Raw genomic sequence first — 20,586 nt, 5'->3', positions numbered from 1 at the left:
CAATAAAGAAACGATTCCGATGGAATAGGAATCAGTTCTCGATGTCCAACCCTATCATCAAGTAAAAAAACAATCGGGTCAGTAGGAATTCGACATCCTATCACATCAGATATTATTGATGTTGTTTCATTACAAAACTCATGCACCTGTTCACACTCCCAGACCATGTGCAGGAAAGTTCCAGTTTGTTCAGGTTGACAGAATGTGCAAAAGGGAGTAGGAATGCCTTTAAGACGTATATCTTCTGAGGAGTCCAATATGTCCTGTGGCATATGTTGAAGTGGATCTGCTGGTGATTTGGGTTCTTGGAACAGTGGGAAATGTTGTCCCAAACTGTCTCCCAATTAATTATGTTCCCCTCAGGGCTCAGCTCTCGTTCTTCTACGGATACTTGCATCAGTTTAGCATAAATCCTGGACACTAATCCTCTCACCGGAGAATCAATAAGCCATTTAATGATCGATGAATGCATCTCAAACTTACAATATTTTGACCACCGTGCCTATTTATTCTACAGATACAGAACTTGTTAAAGTACCAAAAAAGGGAAATAATGAAGTATTGCTCTCTGCAGTCAGTATGGCCTAATACTGTAAATGTTAAACAGGCTCATGATATTTGAATTAAGAAATTAATTAAGAAAGAAAGAACATGTACAATGCAGGACATATGGGAGATGTAATACATGAGAGTAAGTTTCAATACAATTAGGCTGAACGAACTGTATGTAAGACCTCACATTGTTTGATACAACAATGAGCACCTTATTTTCTTCTTGAAGAAACTTAAAGGCCTAGTAAAATATTCTTGTGCTATACTTATGACACCACAATGACACGGAGTGAGCTCATTAAGACCATTTGCGCATGATAGCAGATGAGCGTGCTTATCAGTATGCAAAGGACATTCACTCTTGGTATTAGCGAGCCCATCCCAGCAGCAATGAACTCACTTTTCCTCCACTATCTGCATTTAAAGAGCTGTCTTTTACTGCACTACTTAGTTACTAAACATGCATTTCTGTGGAAAATATTTCTCTGTTAAGATCTCAAATTTAGGAGTTGAAGCATTTGGAATTGGCAGTACAGTAATACAAATGCCTGTTAACTTGTGGATGTTTTCTAATTGCTGAAGCTGTTTTCCTGAGGTATAGCCCTGGGGCCAATGGCTAAAAGAAAGTGTTTAGAGCACTGGCCCAGGAGAGCCCTAACACTGCATATGCTCTACTCTGCCTACACCTGATTGGCTCCTGATTGGCTGTACTACAGGACCAGGTGGGCACCAGTGGTTAAGTAAATAATCTGTAAACAAGTTTGTAATAAACAACCCATTATTGCACAGGGAAACTTGCATGCAAAACTATAGGGTAAAAGTAGAACCAAGAAGTTGTAAACTGTGATTGATGTTTAATAGTAATACTTTCATTATTTTTTCTTCTTCTACAAAATATACACACAAACTACTGGTCAAACGTTTGGGGTCATTTAGAAATTTCCATTCCACTCCATTACAGACAGAATACCAGCTGAGATCAGTTGCATTGTTTTTTTAACCAGGGCAGCAGTTTTCAGATGACATTATGTGCTTACATAATTGAAAAAGGGTTCTCCAATGTTATCTCAGTTAGCCTTTTAAAATGATATCAGATTAGTAAACAGAATGAACGTTTGGAACGTTGGATGAATGGTTGCTGATAATGGGCAATGTAGATATTGCATTAAAGATCAGACACTTCTGTCTACAACAGTCGAGAACCCTTTTGCAAATATGTAAGCACATAATGTAATCTGAAAACTGCTGCCCTGATTAAAAAAAAACAATGCAACTGATCTCAGCTGGTATTCTGACTATTGCAATATGTTTAAAATCACAACATTATCGTATCGTGATATAAGTATCGTAATGATATCATGCCGTGAGGCCTCTGGTGATTTCTACCCTTACTCTCTACACACCTCTGTGATATTGAACCTGACATATTTGGTGTCCTTTGAATCACTGGGATCTTGACTTAAATTCAACATGAGGTTCAGTACGTTTGAACAGGGCTTGGCTGCACTACATGCATTTGGAACGACATCCCTTGCTTCTGTTCAGCCAGCCTGCCCTGGAGCGAACGATGGGAGCTGTCCGACTGCCCCTGACGCTGAAATCCTTCTTGTCAGAGAGCAGAGGAGAGCATGTAAGCAGCATGAGAGCTGTCCCTGGCCTGTGGTTCTGAAACACTCACATGGCCTACGTCTGTACCACGCCGCTGGAAGAGGACCTCGGGGGGGAAGGAAGGGAGGGCGATTCCAAGTGCATTAGTCGTGCTTCATTGGACTGGGGTCAAAGTTCAAGGCCTGGGGTCGCGCTGCAACAGTGAGGCGACTCTGCTGTTTGTTCGCTCCCTGCGAGCAAAGCAATTTGTTTTCACGGAGGGCTACTTTAAGAGGCACCGTAGTGTGAGCCTGGCTTTTTTTTTCTCCATATTAGCCTCTATGTTTCGTTCAAGGTGAGAGAGAAGATGGAAGAATAAAGTGTCGGACAGATAAATGGAGATACAGAGATAAAAAAAAAAAAAAAAATGGAGAACAAAGAAAGGAAAATAGAATAGTGAGGATGCAAGAAAAGACAAAGAAAACAATAAAGAAATGAAGTAGCAGTGTGTTTTGCAAGGCAACAGCCTTCACACATGTCCTTGATATGGAAATGCCGGCTGAGTGCTCATATCACGTTTTGACAGCGCGTACAAGAGGCATCTTTTTCCCGTCTGACACAAGAGGTGAGCTCTCTGTTTCAGAAAGCTGCGGCAGATAGGGAGAGAGAGGGGGAGTCCCTGAGCCTTCGCAGTCCTCAAATCCCTCATCCAGACAAGCTTGATCTCCATTCACAGACTCGGCTCTATCGTTCGTTTGAATAGGGAATCCACATTCGCCAGCCATCCAGAGCCTATCATGCGGTTTCATCAGCCAAAACAGAGCCTGTGGAAAGTGTGATACAGACTGCGAGGAGCGCAGGTTTTTTAGTATGCTGGGTAGGTGAGAGTGGAAAGAAGCGTTCAGATGGAAAGTAAACAGGGGAAAGAGGAGTTTCTGTGTGTATGCACTAAGTAAGCATGCGGTGTGAATGCACATATTCATATATTAAAAGGGAAGAATTCAAATTCCAGAGAGATGTGAAGGAGCAAAGACCTTGTGAAAATGAGTGCTTGCAACAAAATCGTGCACGTTGTGCTTACTTGAAGCATATGGCCACTACTCAAAAGTAATTTTGATGTTTGTATTGCTGGATTTTCACAAAATAGACATACGCAAGAGCGTTTTAGATTAAAACCCTTCATTCTGTTAGCTCAAATGATGGCTACAGATGACAGATTTCCATCCCTGCTGGTCAGGTAATGACACTTTCAACTGTTGATCCACAGCTTAGTTCCTCACCATTCAGCTAATGATCTTACACAGAATGACCTACAAAGACTGGGGCAGGTCCAGCGTCACGCTCAGGACACTAAAACACGGCTGCTAATGTGTCGTGGGGATTGAACCCATGACCTACTCTTAATGAGTGGTCTGTCTAACCTGTAGGCCAACCCGTCGCAGGCGTTTTAAAGATTTTATTGTGTTTAATTACTTTTACACCCTATTAGGTCTCCTTGGAGGATGGGGGGGGGGGAATTGACTTGGCCAGTTATTTCTCACGTTTTCCTGGAGTATTGAGTCAAGCTCTGAAGGAGCAAAAATCAGTCACAGGACAAGTTTATACAGTGAGATGCAAAAGGGGTCAAGGAGATCCCCCTCCGGCCCAATCCTCCCCTTCCTCTCCTTTCTCGGTGACAGTACATTAGCGAATCTGCCCGGACTGAAGACTTCCCTTCCAGTCAAGAGGCTGTCGGAACAGGGCCCACTTGATTAAGATGGATGCGTGTGGCTGGGATGATGCAGAAACTGCTCATGGCCCGGCCTCCTCCTATTCCCGTCCCTAGCCTGACAACTGTCTATAACACTGCTGCCTCTACCTGTAAATTACACTAATGCAGACTGACAAGCAGCCTGCCCTACTCCTATAGGCGAGGCCATTCAGCGGACCTGCAGCGATGACACACACACACACACACACACACACACACACACACACACACACACACACACACACACAGGAAACACAAGCGGAGAGTGTTGTAGCAGCACAAAGGTGATCGACCGGAGCATGAAGTTACACATAAACCCTGCACTCACCTACACCTCCATCTTTGACTTTCTTGTTTGAATATAAAGTCTGCTGCGCTGTCTAATGCTTCCCAGAAATGAACCCTCTTCAAGGCTAGATCGATGGACAATGGCGGCCCCAGCATAATTTTAAAAACCTTTCTGAGCAATGCATGGTTTGGCTAAGTACCATAGCCAAGGTTCAGTGTTTCACGGTTTGCTTACGAGTCTAGTTTGGTTGGCATCCATCTGGAAAAGTGCTCTGCAACTTAGAGGTAAAGGATTTCTAACAAACTCAAAGCCAACCAAAAAGCAAAAACTAAAAATTATTATGGAAAAGTACATTTAGAGCAAAACAACATACAAACGTTAGCCTAGAAATCTAGACGCAGCCTAGCGGTAGCAAATGTAATTTGCGGCCATGGTCAGTCTAGCAACTCTCCGTTGGCTTGCGAGCTGGAAAAAAACGAATTCTGGTCAGGCCAATCACGTCTTGTATAGGTCGGTGGGCGGGCTTAACATAAGGACGGCAGAGTTGCGAATTCCCTGCTACTTGAAAACAAAGAAGATGGCTGCTGCTGCTGGATGAACAGCTTTGGCCGCGACTCTGGAAGACTTGGAGTTAAGCACTGAAGTCATTCTTACAAAAAGGAAGATGTGGTCAGAGTTTTGCCGACCGGATACGGCAAAAGTTTAATCTATCAACTAGCATTGCTCTGGTTGGCTAGGAGTACAGAGGGAATTTGAAAGACAACATTTTATCCCGCCCTTCGGATTGAGCTCTGCCAATGGTGAGTTCCCAGACCCACATCTTGATGTGGCTTGTCAGGCTATACAAACGTCACATCTGAGTACCAAATTGAGCTTGTTTGTCTAATTTAATTGAGCAAACGCTAAAACAAAACTTTGCCTTGTTCATTTTCTAGTCACATTAATAGTAAGGTAGGCATCTTTAAAGAAGCTTTTCCCAATTTCCTCTTTGCGATCGATAAAATTCATTATACTGCGGTAATTCATCCGAAGCTATTACTAACCCCAAAGCTATTACTAATTTATTCTGTTGCTGCAAATGCAACAATTCATTCTCCAATCTCCCATTCTGTATCTTCCGACGAAAATGAACTTAAAACAAAAAAAGAAAATTAAAGTATCAGTGAAAAACTGAAACAGTATAGCTGCCTCGCTCTCACATTGCTGTTATGACCTCGACTCTCTCACCTCTGTCTCCAAGAAGCGCCGCAAAGCCCTCTTCTTCTTGATACTCTTGCGTCGGACAGTAACGGCCACGCTGAGCGCCAGAATGACGATGATAAATAGGCCGCCGATAATGCCAGCTGCTATTAGTGGCGTCCTGTAGAGATGGAGGAAGAGAAGAAACATTAACATTGATGAAACATTAAGGAACTAAAAGGCACTTTCAAAAAGAGTGCACACCTCAGCCGATGCTGACGAATTCTCCAGCATGCTGTTCTCACCACTTCAGATTTAACCCTCTAACTTTTACAATCTGGAATCTTCAGCTTGATTGGCCAGCCCGCGTCGGATTGGCTGAGAAATGCGAGAGGGGGAGAGTTTGTACAACCTCCCACAAATTCTATCCTCTTCCTCAACTCCTTTCTGCTCACTTCATTTTGCACCCCTCCCTTTCGTTCCTCTCTCATTTTGCACAAGAGCCCACAGCTATTTCCAGGTGAGAGCTGCTTCCATTTTCACAGGTCAGAAGAAAACGCCTCTGAGGGTATGTGCACTTATTACTTGGGTTGGTGGAGAAGCTGCAGCTTGAGCTACACTGGACTGGATTTCCTCATTTTTCAGCCCGTCATCTCTAAATTGGATGAAACAGCTCATTGAAATTCTAAGTTTATTTCGGTCTACAATCAATAGCAGAGACAATAAGGCAGGAAACTATAAAATGAAAGAAAATGAAGAACTAACAATGACTGTATTTGCACACACATAGTTACACACTTTAAGTTAAATATGGAACTATAAGGGAACAGCAGAAAGGCTATTATAGTGTAATTTAGAAAATCCTTAATTTCATACAGCATTGCAATTGACTTTTTTGAATTCAAGCCTAAAGGTTGGACGTTAAAAGCTCTTTCTCGTCACTAACGATGGCGCTAATGCTTTTGCCATTTAAATACATCTTGCACTTGTGTATACTGTTATGCCACCACTCAATCCTGTCCTATTAGTCTCTTTTCCTTAATCCTTCCATGTGGATTCCATTTTTACCTCCTTGCAAAAAATCTTCACAGCCCTCTTGTTTATTTCTTTTTTTAAACACAGGCACACAAAATAAAATACCTCCCACTTCTACCTATGTGAAGTCCCAAACTCTATTAGCAGTAAAGGCCATTAGCTGCTAATGGAAGACTCATGTACCATGGAGCTATAGTAGAGCAAGGTGTCAAAGCTTTTGCCATATCGATCGGGACAAACCCAAAGAAGGGGGGAGAGCTTGAAATTTACAAAGAGGCTGTGGGTTTCAACATAATTAGATATACAGCCATGTTGTGAATAGTAATGCAGTGGTTTGGAATGGATTAAATAAAGGGGGGTGAGGATGGAGAGACAAGGAGAAGCAACAACAATGGAAAAAAACATATAGGGAGCAAAATTAAAAGACATGAAGAGAAAAGTGAAAAGAAAACAAAACAAATCTGCAAAAGGAAGAGAAAGTGGACAAATAACAGAGAGTGAGACAGCATTATGTGAGAGAAAAGAAAAAAGGACTTCTCCAATGAGGAGGAAAGGGTTTACAGAAGGACAAGCAACAAGGGGAATAATACCACCGTAAGAGCAAAATATTTTTTATTTTTTTTATTTTGGGAATAGAAACTCAACAGAAGGTTACCAAAGGAAAATAAATAGGTCTAACGTCTGTTCCCTCTGATTTTTTATTTAGTAGGTTTTCTTTTATTGTCCATATTATTCATGTGGATTTGTTATTTTATCATCCTGTTTATGATGTATGTGTACGTTGTGTGTGATGTATTTAAGCTACTGGGACCTCGAATTTCCCCTTGGGGATCAATAAAGTATATATATATATATGTATGTATGTATGTATGTATGTATGTATCTATCTATCTATCTATCTATTGTACATGATTGGCCACTGCAGGGTGATGTTAGGTTGCGTTTCTCCAAAAGTTGAATCTGCTTAAACTTTTGCGGGGTTTTTTTGTGTGAACATATGCTAAATGCTATATGCTGAACGTTTAAGTCACATGACCAGTTTTTTTACTCTCACTCATAATTAGAATGACACTCCACTGACAGACATTACATGCTAACAGTGGCACAAATTAGACCAGAAGAAAACCTAAACAATCTATTAATTATAAAATACAAACCTGACTGCACTCTTGATAATGAGTATCAGGAGGAACTTTAACGAGTAGTGGCAGAATCTGATTGTGGTCTCCCGATCCTACATTAAACATGTATCCTGAGATCCCCTTACCTGTCCATCATCCCGACACAATCTTGGAGTCTTGGCCCGACGCACCTGCGGGGCAGACAAACCAAGAGAGGTCATCCATTAAATCAGGGACAGGTTATGAGTAAACCTCGTGTTGTCTTTCTTCCACGTCAATCAGCTGTCACTGGGCAGGGACCTGTGGAAAATTGAATCCATGAGCACCGCTGATCATTTGTCAATATGACAGGAAGAAGTGTTCTTGTGTGTTCTTGTCTGTTTCACGAGGTATTTTAAACGGATTTGTGGACTGAGAAAACATGTCCGCGTCATCTCGGAGCATTTTCTAAACAAAGTGCTGTGATAAACCTTTGGGGGATTTTTTTTTAAATTATTTTCTTGTTTCGCTTTTGAAAAACAAGTCTGTTTTTTTCCCCAATGTGACTCTGATTCAGGGACTTCCCCCTTCTGTTTCAGCATCTTTAACATAATCACTTCCCTTCATTCCAAATACAAGGAATCTTTTTTTCTTACTATCTCAACAATCAAAGCCACTGGTATAGTGCTAATAACACGCCGATCAGTGACAAGTGGAGTTTTTAGCATTTAGGTAAGCAGGAAGTGATTAGAGCAGACTGTTGGCTGCTCATTAATTCTAGCTCCTTGAGTGGAGGACTTTGAGCAGCAGGATAGACACAGCAGAACAGTTTTTGAATGCTCCTTAGTGTGTCTCTGCGTGTATGTGCGCAGGCTGCACAAGCACACAAGACACAACAAATTACACAGCAAATTAGGAGAGCAGGCTAACTTTGGAATTAAATCGGTGACAACGGTGGCTCCTCCAAAGTCGCTTTGTTGTCAATTAAATGGTGCACCAAGTAGCTAATTAGCGAGCAATCAGTGTCTGTATCCAATGTTGTGTGTGTGTGTGTGTGTACACATAGTTACCTTCCTGGAGAACAAAGGAGTGGTCTGACAATAAACATCATGAGGCAGGCACAGTACATATTCGTACAGTACGTATTTGCTACATTTTTGTCAGTCGAAAAACTTGTGATGTAAACAGGAATCATAATGTATGCAGTTGGCTACTACATAAGCCCTGCTTTTGTATTTTTAAGCCTGTATTTCTTTACGTTTTGTAAAGTTATACAGGCTTTAAGCAGATGCTGTTCGCAATTTACCCATGCATGTACAGACTATAGTATCGCTGGATTACTTAGATGGAGGAGCGTCTTTTTTTTCTATGATTTCTAAGCAGATTTAGGGATGTTTGTTTGTGATGGACAGCAGAGGTAAAGGGTAGGTAAAACTGAATCTACACATATGTGTTTCACGTCTGTGTGTTAAGAATTCACCTCATGTAATCCAAGAGCTATATTTTCACATCCGTGCTCTTTGCCACCTCAGTGAGCATCTAGAGCAGCAGGGCTTCATCGGATTGGCCAAATATTTTGACATGCAGAGTGTGAATGCATGGCACATGTAATAGGCTATCATTTATTGCAGTTCAAGCATGTCTTGCGATACGCGTACCTCGATATCAACGTTTGCGATAGGGGTACATTTGCGATATATTGTGCAGGCCTGGTTTGGACTCTGTAAAGTCAGAGTGCTACGCAAATTGCAGCAATGAGGGCAAAGTAGCTCCCTAAACCACTGCAGTGTGTGTGTGTGACAGCCACTGCTGCAGCGCCAACCGCTAACCTCGTCGATGAGCTGGCCAAATCGGCCGGCCGAACTACAATTACTAACGTTGCGTTGTTTCTAGAAACACCAGCATGCACCAGTCCCTGTCACCTCACCTTTGCCTCACATCTCTCCCTCTGTGCATTCTCTTAAACTCCCCAGCGTAATGAGGCTTCTGGTTGAACCGTCTGCCCTGTTGAAGCGTCTCTTAGCAGGATACAAACTCTTCACCACTGCTGCTCTGTTCCTGACACTGACTTCTGACCTCTGTAATGTCTCACTTTGGCTCATGGCCTCAAATACCCGGACTTGACTTCCGTCTTGATGCCAATCCAAAGCACCCTGTGGCTGGAGGGCAGGATTTAAAATGACAAGGCATGATGGAGGTGTTGTCATGCCAACGACAGATTTAGTGTTCACAGAGTCAGAAACGTGTGTGTGTGTGTGTCTGTGTGTCTGTGTGCGAAAGCTGTCATGGGAAGAATTACAACATATCTATCAAATTCACAGCTATCCTCTGCTATGCTTTCTACCTTTTCTCACTTTGTCCCTCCCCCACCTAAAAAGCTCCTGCACTGACATAATCAACACTTACAGGGTAGCTGCAGTGAAATGAAATGACCTCCTGCTATGTGTGAGAGAGAGAGAGAGACAGTACAACAACTCCCATTCCACCTCAGATCATATCCCCAGCCCTGTTGCTAGGTTTCAGCGCTCTAACTTTGTTTGCTGAGACCAGCGACAAGCACCACCTCAGCTCCTCAGCCACCTTTCTCCTCTTTTCACACACCCCACCTTCTGTTTCCTTGATGGTATGCTCCCAGGTTCAGTAAAAAAAACAAAACAAATCTACTTAAAAATTAAAATGAAAAGGCAGAGGTTCAAGTTCAAAGTAATAGTCACACTGACTTCAAAAGACAGGCTTGAGAGGACGGAGACGTAAACCGAGCACGTCGGTGCATAAAGAAGGGGGGCCTCCACGCTTTTGAAGACTCTGGCCTCTGCATGAAAAGTATATTTGTTTAGGGAGATATGCGAGAGACAGCCGGTTAGTGGCTAAGCTGTGAGTTTATTTACCATTTAAGTTTATTTTGCAGTCTCTGAGGCCATGGGTTCTGAACTTTAGCTGTCAGAAAATCTGGAAGTCATATTAGGGAACTGCATATTGTTTGACAGTTTGAGAAATATTGTATGTGTCTTGTATTTGTCTTTGGCTATGGACCGTTTTTTTGTGTGTGTCCTGAATAAAGAATAAAGTAAAGTAAATACAAATTTGCTTTGTTGCTATGAGAAGATTGACACCATTACCATATCTGTCCGTTAAATATAAAGCCCCAACAAGGAATTGGTTGGCTTAGCTTAGTTTAGCATTAAGTAGAGAAACAGGTCCTATCTGTCTGAGCTCTAGAGGTGCTGGCGGAGAGACATTTTTATCTTGGGATACAGCCCAGGCTAGCTGTTTCCAGTCTTTATGCTAAGCTAAGCTAATTGGCTGCTGGCCGTAGCTTCATTTAGCACACAGACATTACAGAGGTATCAGTCTTTTCATCCAACTGCAAAATGAGCGTGTTTGATTTGTTTCAGCACCATCTTACCCCTCTCTCCTAATGAGGTTTTTTGGTAGATTTGGAATGGTTTGGATCACATGTGTCAAACTCAAGGCCCGGGGGCCAAATCCAGCCCCTTGCAAATTTTGATCCGGCCCTTCATTTTAATTTAGCTTCACAGGAAATTTTGGCCCGACTAGTTGTGCACCATACCAAAAAAAAATACTGTAATTATGCAACATTGCTGTGCAGAATTTGACCGATTTGCCGACTCTGAGACTCCGAATTCCCCACAGAAGCACAGAGTTTTTTTAATATTCAGGCTGTGAAACAGGTTGTGGGGAGTCGGCTGGGAGGTAGCTAATTTTCTAAATGTAATGTTTGTTTTTCATGACTTGCTAAATTCTACGATGGCTAAGAAACTTTTTTGCTGACTTTTTAAGGGTTTTATGTTGACCAAACTGTATGGAAGAAAGCTATGTGAGACATGCAATAATACAAAGTTAATAGACTTTTTTTGTTAAATGTCTAACATGTCTGGCCCTTATTGTGATCGTCATTTCCAGTGTGGCCCTTAGTGAAATTGAGTTTGACACCTCTGGATTAGATGGTTTCTGGTGTACCGGTAAAGTTCCAATCAGGGTACATTGTAAGACCTCATTGTTTTTTGACAGCAAGTAGAGCATGCTTTCTTCTTATTGTTCTAGTGTAAGCAGAATAAGTCGATTACTTTAATACGTTTACCATGCAAGAACTATACTGTCCTGTAGGTTTCTTTGTTTAACTGCAATTAATTGCAAACATTAGCTAAGGTCTTAAGGCGTTTAGCTAGTAACTGTTGATTTTGTTTAGATGGGCCAAATTGTAATATATATATATGATTATTGGTCGGACTATATATTTTTATTATTATTTCAATTGTTAGTTGTTGGCAACAAAAATGACGAGACAAGGGGGGGGGATTTAGTTAGACAAAATGTGTTATGATAATAAACAGGCGTACTTTACTTTATAGGCTGTGTACTTGTGGTATCACATGATCTGGGTCACATAACAGTGATATAACCAAAAGATGTATCCCGCAATTCACGCAAAACTTTCATTTTTTTTTCAAATTTGACTGAAAGAGACAATTGTATTTAAGTTAATCTCAATTATTTCTGAGACAATTAATTGTACATCAGTATTTGGAATTGTTACAGGCCTAACAGTAGCACTCTATAATGAGGTACATCTGGACCTTTTCGATCTTGTGTACTGTATAGCATGATGCTGCAGAATTGACAATTATTCTTTAATAATTGTATGGCCGTTTGGAGCTCTTGGGTTAAACTTTTCCTGTGGCAGCTGTTTTGATTTGTGACTTCCTGTGTTTGGATGCTCTTTGTTCCAGCCAGCATCATCATGTAATTTTCTATAGAACCTCAGGCAGCTCTTCCACCTACTCCTTCACTTGCAACCTTCCTCATCTTACATTTTTTACGCCGTACACCCACCCTTTGGCTTCGTATCTCCCCTCGAGCTACTGCCTCTCTGCACCAATCACTTCAATTCATAGTTCATCTGCACTATACTCAACATGGTCTTAAGGGTCAATGCATTCTACCCCTGACCAAAAACCCACCGGGTCAGGGAATCTAGCGGCCGCAAGATTAAGTCATTTTCTCTCCCCATCTCTTTTTTTCTCTCTCCCCTTGGAAGGGAGGTGCCGAATGTCCAAAGCAGTATGTCTCCACGATGCTTTTTGCAGCATTACAGCACCTAACCCAGAGGACGCTCATTACTCGCAAAACACTTGAAAGAAATGCAATAATTTGCGTACGCCGACACACATCTGTACGTATCATCCCTCTCTTACCCCTGGGTGCAGTTGGCATGGCAGGGATGACACTCGTTGTTGGCCTTGGCGTACTTGAAGATGAAACTGTTGGCCCCCTGCAACCCATCGGGGCACTTCTCCACACAGTTGGGTCCATCTTTGAAGTGGAGGCATTTCACACACTGGTCCGGGCCCTGCGAGGAGAGCAGAACAAGGAGGAGGGAGATGAGAGGATGGATAAGAAAGAGGTGGTGGACAAGAAATGAATAAAGATGGGGATTCAACAGAGAGAAAGAAATGTAGGACAACATCATGGTTAAAGAGGTGATGGAGTGGGATAAAGGAAAGAACAGCGATAGAAACATGTATGAGGGGAGAATAGAATTGAACAGAATCAAATTCAAACCTGGCGAATCATGTCAATTTGCTCACTTCCTACCACGGCTAATGTAGCTGGCAGGACCACGCATTAATTCCATTCAGTGATTTATAATGTGTTGAGGAAAATTGCCAAGAGTGTATTCCGCCGCACCGCTGTTAAAATTGGCAAAATGCATAAGACATCAGGTCATGTCAAAGTACACTGCATCGAATGTGATGGAGGCGATGACAAGTTGGTAACTGATCACAAGCTCAGGCGCAGCAGCATCATGAATAAGTAAGATGGAGAGTGGTGTGTGTGTGCAAAACTGGGTTTTTGGTGTGTGTAAATGCTTGTGTTTGAAGCCATGATGGTGTTGACTAGATAGCATTGTGTGAACTGTGCAAAGATGGGTGTTTGTGGGTGGGTGTGTGTGTGTATGCAAGAGTTGTTGTCAAGAGGCAATGTTGTATTCTGGGCGCTAGTTTTGGCACCGCGCTCCGTTGCTAATGTTGACCACAATGACCTTACGGACAGCTTCTCACAGTTTGACACATTGAGACACACGCCATCAATAAACATTATTCTCACTTTGCATGGTTGTGTGCATTTGTGTGTGTGCGCGAACGCATACAGATGTCTGAATGCGGTCAAGTATATCTGTGTGTGCCGTATGTGTAATGTGTATTTGTGTGTGTGGGCGCCTCTGGATGATTGACTCTGGTGTTATTTACTACTCAACTGTGACCAGCATCTCAAAGTCAGCCACCTCTGTGCATCCTTGAGGAGTGTTTTTCCCTCTTCATCTCTTATTCTCTCTCTCCCTCTCCAGGGACAGTCATAAAAGGTTACTCACACAACTACTGAATTCTACAAAATGATTCATGTGCCTCCTTCGATACATCTTTCAGTTATGGAAGACTTTAAATGTGAAATTATGTACGGTGGTATAGTAGACGTTTCAAACCTTTTTGGCTAATGATCCCTAAAGCATAAAGGTAAGATGTGCTAGACCACCACTTGGTGCATTCTGACATACTTTAACTATCTGTGGCGTTTAACCAAAAGGCCATTTCTTACAATTAAAGACATCAATTTAAAAAAAAGGTCATAAATATGTTTTATTTAAAAAAAAAAAAAAAAAAAAAAGGCTAAGTCATTTCTTAATTTTTTACAATCGTTACTCAAACTGGAGTGAATAAATATTTGTTATGGACTATTTTCAGCTGCGGTTTAATACCAATTTGGTACACTAGTCAGTATTTGTGGCACCAGAACAGCGTAAGTACACTTAACTCAAAATAAACTACAGCGCTCATGTTTATCCTAATTTAGTAAGACTTCAACTAGTCTATAACCACGACATTCCACTTCCGGGATTGCTCTGTTGCTGCCGGAAATTCCGCTGGATGTCACTCTTTTTGGCTGGATGTCCGTTACCTTTCGCTTTCTTGGTGTTGGAATTTGAAACTCCGGTTTAACTGCTCCTCAGATCTCTGCAGGGTGAATCCACACAGCTAGCTAGATTGGACAGATACCAATCTGAGTTTTCTGTTGCACGACTAAAACTACTTTTGAACGTACACGTTCCACCAAAACAAGTTCCTTCCCAAAGCTATTTTGCGACGATTGTGATTGGTTTAAAGAAATGCCATAAACCAGAGCTTTTCTCGCACCCCGGAATGCTGTGTGTACTAGCCAGACTATACTTCAACCAGCACAACGATGTGGCTCGTTTGTTTTTTGTATGCATGTGTGCATACACGTGGATCTCTACTGACATTTTGAAGGGATATTTCAACATTTTGGGAGAGTTGTGGTGTGATCACATCCAAGACTCTAAAAATGACTTTACAAGAAGGTCAGAAACTAATCTCATTTCGCTGTTTTGAGTGTGTGCATGTGTGCTTGCCAAAAGCATGGCTCCTAAAGTACCCACAGTAGTTTATCATTCCTCCCATTAACCTACCATTCACCTTTGCAAACACAACACTTATATCTTCTGGAATCTTGTATGCAAAACAGATAGACTCCCACAAAATAAGTTGGAAATCCACTTTAGCACGCTCAAGATATGGGACTATCTTGACCAGAAAAATGAGAGGAGTGGTTTTAATCAAAAAGTGAGAAAAAAAAGTATCCTTAAGTGAAAACATAGTTAAATTTAAGGGTGTCGGAAATGGATTCAGGAGGGTCTTACCTGGCCAAGACATGTCATGGTATTCCCATCCATCTTCTCACACTGGCTATCACACTCCAGACACACAGATCCATTGGCAAATTCACGCATTTCCCTGATAGAGATAGGGAAAAAAACGTGATAGAGGTGCATGTATTATAGATTTGAGAGCCACATTGAAATATTGATTAAGAGCCTGCTGTGGGAGGATTTTGAAGTATGCTGTGTGTGTATGAGCAAAAGCTGTTCATAGCAGCCTTTTGATTTTAAACCAACATGTGATGCAGCATCAAGAAAGCAAGGTTAAAACTTCATTTACTCATGCCCATCTCCTCCATTCCTACATGCACTGACTGCTTGAGTGCCCTCTGGTAGAGGGGCATGCAGGGCAGCTCGCTGCCTAAGACTATTTGATCAAGTTAAAGGCTCAGTATGGTCAATATGCTAACAGAGAAGTCCCATGAATAAAGAACAGCTTTTTATATCATGGGCAAACACCAGGGAATGCGTGGAAGGGAGAAGAAGGTGAGGAAGAGCTCGTACGAGGAAATGAGAAAAAGGGAAAGGATGGCAGAAGAGGCCAGGGAGAGGGCATGGACAGAAGTTGTATTTTGGTTGGGATGAAGGGGAAGGTACAGAGGAGGAGGAGAAAAGAAAAAAACTTAAGGCAGCAAGCATAGACGAAAGAGCAAAAAAGTCAGAGAAATTTGCTTTTCATCCTCTAATCAATTCTAAGAATCATTGCAGTCTGTGTGCAACTGATCGGAGCTCTGCGAGACTCTTTATTTAGCTAGTTAGAGCAATGTGTGTAGATCATGATGGGTTTTGTTTTTCCATTTAAACTTCTGAAGGAATAGAGGCAAACAATATAGCTTAATATTGGGTTTATACACTGCAATTACACTGACAAGAACTGCACAGCTCCTCAGGCCATACTGTTGAATACTTACACGTGGATATATGTGTGTGTGTGTGTGTGTGTGTGTGTGTGTGTGTGTGTGTGTGGGCATGCACCCGATCTATAAATTCCTCCCTTTGTTTGTGTCAGAATCAGCACATTATCTTTTGTTTTTGAAGTGCGGGGTCTCTGGCAAGCAGAGGATGGCTGCTGTCAATAGCAACCCCTGCTGATCAAAAACACTTTTCACATTAGAGGGATCGATGAGCTGATGCGGAGGACAGACATCCTCGGAGAAGGATTCACCAGTTACAAACAAGCCCCTTTCTCACAGTGGTGAGATAATGAGAGTGACTCCCTGTGTGCGTTTTTGTTTGTATTTGCATGCGATGCTACTAGGGTGGAATAAAGATTCAACAGATCCCTGCTTGTGAGGTTTTATTGTGTGATTTTGCACTGGGAAAATTCAGATCTTGTGTGGGTATGTGTGATTATGCATTTGCATGTGGTGAACATTAGATGAAAACCTTTTAGACTTGGTGGTTCTAAAAGCTACAAAAAAGAAAAGCATTCTGACACTCGCCGAGTTCCACAGTATCACATTACAGAGCAATAAAAGTAAAGATAAAATACTAAATTTCCCTTTTGCAGACCCTTAATGTCAGGGCGTTTTTTAATGGCCCTAATGGTTTGTCGTGTTCACAGCAGTTCGTCTCAAATATCTAAACATCCAGTATCACAGATTGTCCTTTTTATTAATAATATTTTCAGTGGACTCAAAAGGAAACTCCCATTGCTTTCTTTTACATTTCTCCCTCGTCTTTCTTTCCCTTGTTCCTAAATAAATTAGATTTCTCTCCTGGAAGCTCTGTCCTGGGGAATCCTTTAGAAAAGGAGTCCAGGCAGTGGAGAGATCACTCTTTTGTTGGTTGAGGGAAAAAAAAATACATGGAGGAGAATGGGTGAGAGACAAAGACCTCGGCAGCGGTGCTCTCCAGGGTCATTTCCATTCCGTCAAAGCCGTTCCTCCTGATTGGCCCCCTTCACGGCTGGAAGTGTGCGCCAAGGCCCCCTTTGGGGCATGGCCTGATGGGGGATTAGCCCTGTTTTAGCAGGAATTTAAGCAGGACTGTGGCTACTATTCAGACCTCCAAGCCTCCAGCAAACCAGAGCATGGCCAACACACCAGAGCAACTTTTTTAATTAAAGACTTTCAACGCCTCCCTAATCCGCTTCCTCCCTCCTTCCCCAACCCCAGTGGACACCATCTCAGCCGTTTTCTTTTCCCCTCTCGCACGCCTTTGCTCCTCCTTTGTATTATTCAACAGACGTATAAACTAAAGGGAATTAGTGCCTTTCCTCATTAAGAATGGAGACATATAACGAGGGCGAGCTGAGGAATCTTAAGTTTTGAAATCACCAACCTGGAAACACATTTAATGAGCTAACGCTCACTTCTGTAGAGACATAGAGTCCAATACAATAGATTCAGAACAAAGGGAGATATTATAGATCAATCTATGCTACATAGAGTAGAACCCCATATACACTAACTAAACCCAAGATTTTTGAACCAATCATTTATTAGACTGGAAGATACCCCTGAAACAGATAGACTCTATGCAGATGATACTGTACTGTCACTAAACACAACGATTAAAATTTAATTAAAATTAAATTAAACATTTTTGTTTATATCTATAGTATAATTTTGGGGTCAATCATATACTAAATAAATCATACTGACAACAATGATATTCTCATCTGTAGACATTTTCTAACACCTGGTAACAACAAAACGCCCTAGACACAATTGTCAGATGCAATTCAATTGAGTCTCTCTTATTGAGAGACATAATGATCACTGGTACTATTCTATATTGTATTACTATTAGTCTAGAACTCGTGATGACACTAAATCTACTTGAATTTAGTCTTTCCACTGTGCTCAAGTAATTTTCAGTGATCCTTGTTTGTGTCTTTAGGGATGTGATAAAAGGGAACCCAAAATAGTGGCAAGATATTTGTTTTCTTTTATGGTTAAAAGAGCTAGTTAACCCCAAATAGGAACACATTCTTGGAATTAATGTAATACTCTTTTAAAGGCTGAAACTTTGTTCTCTAGGGACATTTTAAGGATCTTATTTAAAGCCTCTTCTGACTTACGTTCTTGCTTCTTTTCCCAGCCTGTTTAAGACTCATTCACATTGTAAATAGGGTCCATTTTCTCAATATACTTTCCGAGATTTAAATAAAGGGACACAAACACAAACTACACTAGTTGTCACTGACTAACATTTAGCTTGGCAACAAATACACCATTACAATATTTGTACTGGCTTGAGAACACATATAGTAGTCGTCACCAGGGGGAGAAATACAGGTTATCATTTTTCCATCGCAACAAAAGTTCCCCTTTATCTGCCAAACATACATGGTGCATAGCAGGTGGTGACTTCTTACACCAGGCAAACCTTTAGGACATTTTGATTCCACATTTCAGGCCAGCGACAAAAAGAAAGAAGTGGGCCTGTTGAATGTTGCTTACAATGCCTCACAGTGACTGACTGTATTTACAGTATAAGAAACAAGTGTGCTTCAGCAGCTCCCTGCCACGCGCCTCATCCTCACCAGTCTTCTTCAAAGCCTTCGCTGTGAGCTGTTTTTCTCGGCAACTTCAAAGCCTCCCTCCCACAAATGGAGCCGAGAAAAGGACCAGCAACAAGTCGACATGACCGAGGGTTTCCTCGCTCTCATACACCTTCTCTCTCTCTCTCTCACACACACATATACGTGCACTTTCTCCTCTTCCCCTGGGGAGAACACAAGTTTGACATCACTGCTTGCAAGAAAGTCCTATTTATCTTGTGGCAGACGCTGCCGGAATGGTCTTATTTTAGATGGATGCTTTCAAGTGTTGTGATTTACAACATCTCCTTGTTCATTCAAGAGTATGACAAAAGACCAGGAATTACATCTACAAAGAAGTGTTTCTCCCCAGGTGAGTTGGCACTGATCTTTTTGATGCAAGCAATGACCTGAATGCAAATATTCACACTGACAACAGAACATCAGTGGATTGTGATGACACTCGAGGGGCCTTTGTCGTAAATGTCAGCCATTTTCCAGCTCAGAGCGGTAAACACTTGTGTCTGTCAGCCCAAATGGGCAATTTGTAATAAAATATAATACTTTAACAATATCTTCTTGATTGATTTTGGACTATGGATGTAACACGCAGCCAAATGTTCCTATAACTGTTCAGCGAAATTCCTTATTGGCTCATCTCATTACATTCATGCCAATCTGCAATTAGACTTTCCTCCTCCGGAGCCCTTGAGAATGTTTTGACTTCATTCTCATGCATCAAAGTTGTTTAAATTGATTTTATTTTCTCTGCTTGTCATGTAACGCGGTTTGCAAAGTAATTGATGCATTCTCCTGAAACCATAATTATCTGACATTCAGAGAAAAGCTCATTTTTGGGGCCTGGTTTAGAGATTTGTGTCATCAACTCAAACATACTAGTGGAGAAAACATTTGCCCAGAATGCATCAAAATGATTTTTTGTTTAAAAAAAACCCACCAACAACAACAACAAAAACACTACTCACCCATCAAAGAGGTTGCAGGACTCAACACAGGTTCGGCCTCGTCTGAAATATCGGCAGGAAAGACACTGGTCAGGCCCCGGGCCCCAGCACCCGTCGTCCGAACACATCCGATCACACACCATTCGCTGCTGAACTGTTGAGAGAAAGGACGTAAATCAATTAATAGAAAAAAATACATGCATAAATACAGACACACACTACTGCAGATACACACATAATGCAATTCAAGCATACTGGAAACATGATACAGTTTATAAATTGCTCTGGATTGACCAATAATATAAAGAAGCAAAGTGAAATGTATCTAATAATGGTTTATTAAGAACTATTTGATCTAGAGACTGGAAGTGTGTGTTTGAGCTCACTTGTTACAATATGTATGAGTGTGTGTATGTGTGTCTATTCTGTATTCACACCTAGGAGATAAGTGAGTGTGCCTGCGTGCATCTCCTTGCATGTGTGTGAACATGCATGCAAATCTGTGGGTGATTATGTGTGGTCTAGCCTTGTGTGAGTAAACATTGGTATTCCCAACACCACACGCCATTAAAGAGCGCCCCAACTAGGACCCTAAGCCCTTTTTTTTCCGGTCGAACCACAACAATCGATGCTGTTTATTAGACTCGGCGTGTCCTCCATCCGGTGAGTGACACATCTCCGGGACTGACGCCCGGTGAGGGCCAAACCCTTTGTCAACAGCTGAACAGTCAATGGTAGACCAGGGGTTGAGCTAATGAAGAGGTCTTTGTAAGGCCCCATCGATCGATCTCTAACACACACTGCACTCATTAACTGGCAAATGATATCAACCGCAGCCTGGCAGGGCCAAGAAAAACTATGGCGAGCCATCTTTTTGTTTGAGCTA

At 41.7% G+C, this 20,586-nt stretch overlaps 1 protein-coding gene across 5 annotated transcripts in view; it reads right to left on the bottom strand.

The window, feature by feature from the left end:
• Positions 1 to 20,586, bottom strand: part of LOC114550836 (receptor tyrosine-protein kinase erbB-4) — a 269,352-nt gene that overhangs the window by 46,596 nt on the left and 202,170 nt on the right. For all 5 annotated transcript variants that reach the window (XR_003691760.1, XM_028571747.1, XM_028571751.1 and 2 more), the window contains 5 exons: positions 19,722 to 19,854; positions 15,231 to 15,324; positions 12,709 to 12,863; positions 7,660 to 7,704; positions 5,406 to 5,538 (listed from right to left, as the gene is read on the bottom strand). Coding sequence is in view for 4 of the 5 variants with exons in the window: in XM_028571747.1 (XP_028427548.1) it covers positions 5,406 to 5,538; positions 7,660 to 7,704; positions 12,709 to 12,863; positions 15,231 to 15,324; positions 19,722 to 19,854 (560 nt within the window). In the remaining variant the exon portion in view is untranslated. The remainder of the gene's footprint in view (positions 1 to 5,405; positions 5,539 to 7,659; positions 7,705 to 12,708; positions 12,864 to 15,230; positions 15,325 to 19,721; positions 19,855 to 20,586) is intronic.

This window comes from Perca flavescens, chromosome 24 (assembly GCF_004354835.1).
Source record: "Perca flavescens isolate YP-PL-M2 chromosome 24, PFLA_1.0, whole genome shotgun sequence".
Taxonomy (NCBI): domain Eukaryota; kingdom Metazoa; phylum Chordata; class Actinopteri; order Perciformes; family Percidae; genus Perca; species Perca flavescens.
Note: the sequence above shows the minus strand (reverse complement) of the source record. Positions and strands in the feature narration are given on the sequence as shown.